The 2,743-nt window shown below is 34.0% G+C and overlaps 1 protein-coding gene across 6 annotated transcripts in view; it reads right to left on the bottom strand.

Annotated features, from left to right (window-relative positions):
- LOC102679619 (dipeptidyl aminopeptidase-like protein 6) overlaps positions 1-2,743 on the bottom strand; it is a 100,626-nt gene that overhangs the window by 5,349 nt on the left and 92,534 nt on the right. For all 6 annotated transcript variants that reach the window (XM_006614033.2, XM_006614032.2, XM_031509716.1 and 3 more), the window contains one exon: positions 1,771-1,969. In XM_006614033.2, coding sequence (XP_006614096.1) covers positions 1,771-1,969 — 199 coding nt within the window. The remainder of the gene's footprint in view (positions 1-1,770; positions 1,970-2,743) is intronic.

Raw genomic sequence — 2,743 nt, 5'->3', positions numbered from 1 at the left:
CTATATATATATATATATATACTACTCTCTTTTTGTTTTATGGCGCGCCGCGAGCTAAACCTCACCTCCACCAATAGATAAGAACGAAAGGACGTTTGATGTTAAGATCCCTTCATGTCCTCTTCCTCCCTCCTTTTTTCATAATTATAAGCAGAAATTTTTCCCTTCCTCGTTTTCCCTTCCCAATTTGCATTCCTCGTCCGAATTAATGTCGCGAAAATATTGCTCGTTTGTTGAAATTTCTTCAATAATTTTAAGTTTATTCTTCTTCTACTATTTTATTAGTTATAATTTAGAAAATTAGAATTCATTTATCTTCTCTAGTTCTGTCGTATAATATAAAATGTCTTTCGTATTGTCAATCTGAATTATCAATCTCGCATTTGGATTGGAATTGATTATCTGAGATTATTCTATTTTATTACGATTTATTACGATATTTAATTTATTTTGAAAATTATACTTTGTTTATATATATGTATTATATTCTTCTCTCATCTTTTTATTAATCTCTCATTTGGATTAGAATATCGAACGAGATTACCGTCGTTGGAAGTTTTTTTAAGAAAAACTGCTTTTTAATTGCGATTAACCTCGATGAATTTCGCAAGGATGGTTCTCGCCTGTTTAATTAATCTCGTTCGCGCGATGAAATTTATGATCCTCTTTGGAGATTTGTTCAAGAAATTTTTTTAAGCTTCAAGAAATTCTGATTAACAAAAAGAAACGTTCGATCTAATTTTGAACCGCGAAATTGCATTAAACTTGATTGAAGTTGGGAATCTTTTCTTCAAATACTTGCTCAACGCTGTGTGAACGAGGCCGTTGCACTTGGACGTTCGATTAATTAAGTCAGGACAATTTTAATTGTCGCGGCTGCTTCCGGGCCGATTCGAGCCAACAATCTTTTCCTCCATTTCACTCCAATTTCTATCAACGTTTTTTTAAATCTTTCAGCTTCATAAAGATGCATAGAGAGATTAAAATGCAATGCGCTGAGCTATGCAAATTCGTAACCAATTGTCTCGAAATTTCTTAGCCTACTTTGGAAAATGAAAATTGGCAACGTTTTGTTTGTTGCCAAAAAATATCAGATATTAATAAAATTTCGCAAGAAATATATTAATATATATATATATATGTACACGAAAGTATCGACATTTGAATTAATAGGATTTTTAAAAAAATGGACTCTATTGTTTTCTAATAATAGATGAATTAATGTTTTGCGCGTGCAATTTCGACCATTGTTCACCAAAGCTTTCAGAGAAGTTGTCATGACAATTTTCGTTCGAATTTTCGCACGAATTGCCGAATTAGACCGCCACTATATACCCTATATACGTCACCCCATTTTTCGATGTGTCGCGAAAAAGAAATTATTGAATCGATTCTCTCTTATTTTTAACTATTTTTTCGACTCGAACTTCGTGAAATATTATAAATATATTCCTTTAATAACATTTCATAATTTCACGTAATCTAAAATATTCAACGCGTTCACGATTCTAACGAAATATTCGAAATAAAAATAAATTATGAACAAGTCACAAAGCAGAAAACGGAATATAAAAAAATCTTGTCTCATCTTTACAGAGAGAGAAAGAGAGAGAGAGAGAGAGAGAGACGCTAACGCGTCACTCGAATGCGTTAATATAAAATCCTTCTTGCATTCTAATTTAACAGAGTGCACTCTAAACTCGATTCAAAGTTTAACTTCCCCCAATATTCCCCCCTGGTGAATGTTATTCCGCGTCGCGTGATACGTACGAGCGTGTGATTAGAGACAAGAAGGGACACGGAATTGTTGCTTGTGTCCAGGAGTGTGAGGGAACCGTCGTCGGCCTGGTAGACAAACTTGTCGTGGGTTATCCAGGTCGGTGTTAACCTGTGCGGCGTCAGATCATCACGAAGGCACTCGTCTAACGTGAGCCGTCTGCCGCTCCAGTACAACAGCTCGTCCACGTACCTGAAAAGTTTCGTACCTCTAATTTGATAATAGCCCCTGCTGGAATATCGATTCGTTCAATATTCGATCACTTGCTATCCGAGTAAATAATATAGAAAGTTAAGTTGGAAAATCGTATTTTCAACCGGAAAGAAGTTTTTATCAAACCCCTCGAAACTTTGGTTATTATTAAATATTCAGATAATTCTTTAAAATTCCAATTATCTTATATCGTATAGAAATTTCGATCGACTAAAGTTTCTTAAGAGGAATTTCGCAATATGCGTCGAATATTCGATTTCTGATATTATCGATTGTTTTTATTAAATTTCCAATTTTTATTAATCCTCTTTACAATGCGTGTAAGTGTAGGGAAGTCTTGTTATTGATTTTCCTCCATAAATATAATATCGATGGAGAAATATTTTCATAGAAAATTTTATTTCCTCAAAACTTTGGAATTTTGTATTCGCGTTGAATCCTCATTATTTCAACGTTTGTATTAAAGAAATATTTAGTACGAAAGTTTCGATAAAATTCCAAAATTTTGCAACGCAACGTTGAATATTTTAAAAAAGAAAAATACGATTCTTCGAGAGAAATAACGAAATTTTATAACGTAAGATTAACAGCTTTAAGTCACATCGATGCTCTTTAAAATTCTCGGGCTAAACTTCCGTGTTTGCGGCGCTAGATGGCGGTGTTCAGGGATCGAGAGAAAGAGCGGTGGGGGTTAATGTTATAGAAAGCGAAGGGATGTTCTCGTGGCTTTAAGGATGATAAAACGGGGATTTT

Source organism: Apis dorsata, unplaced genomic scaffold (assembly GCF_000469605.1).
Source record: "Apis dorsata unplaced genomic scaffold, Apis dorsata 1.3 scaffold_169, whole genome shotgun sequence".
NCBI lineage: Eukaryota > Metazoa > Arthropoda > Insecta > Hymenoptera > Apidae > Apis > Apis dorsata.
This window is presented reverse-complemented; position numbering and strand designations above follow the sequence as displayed.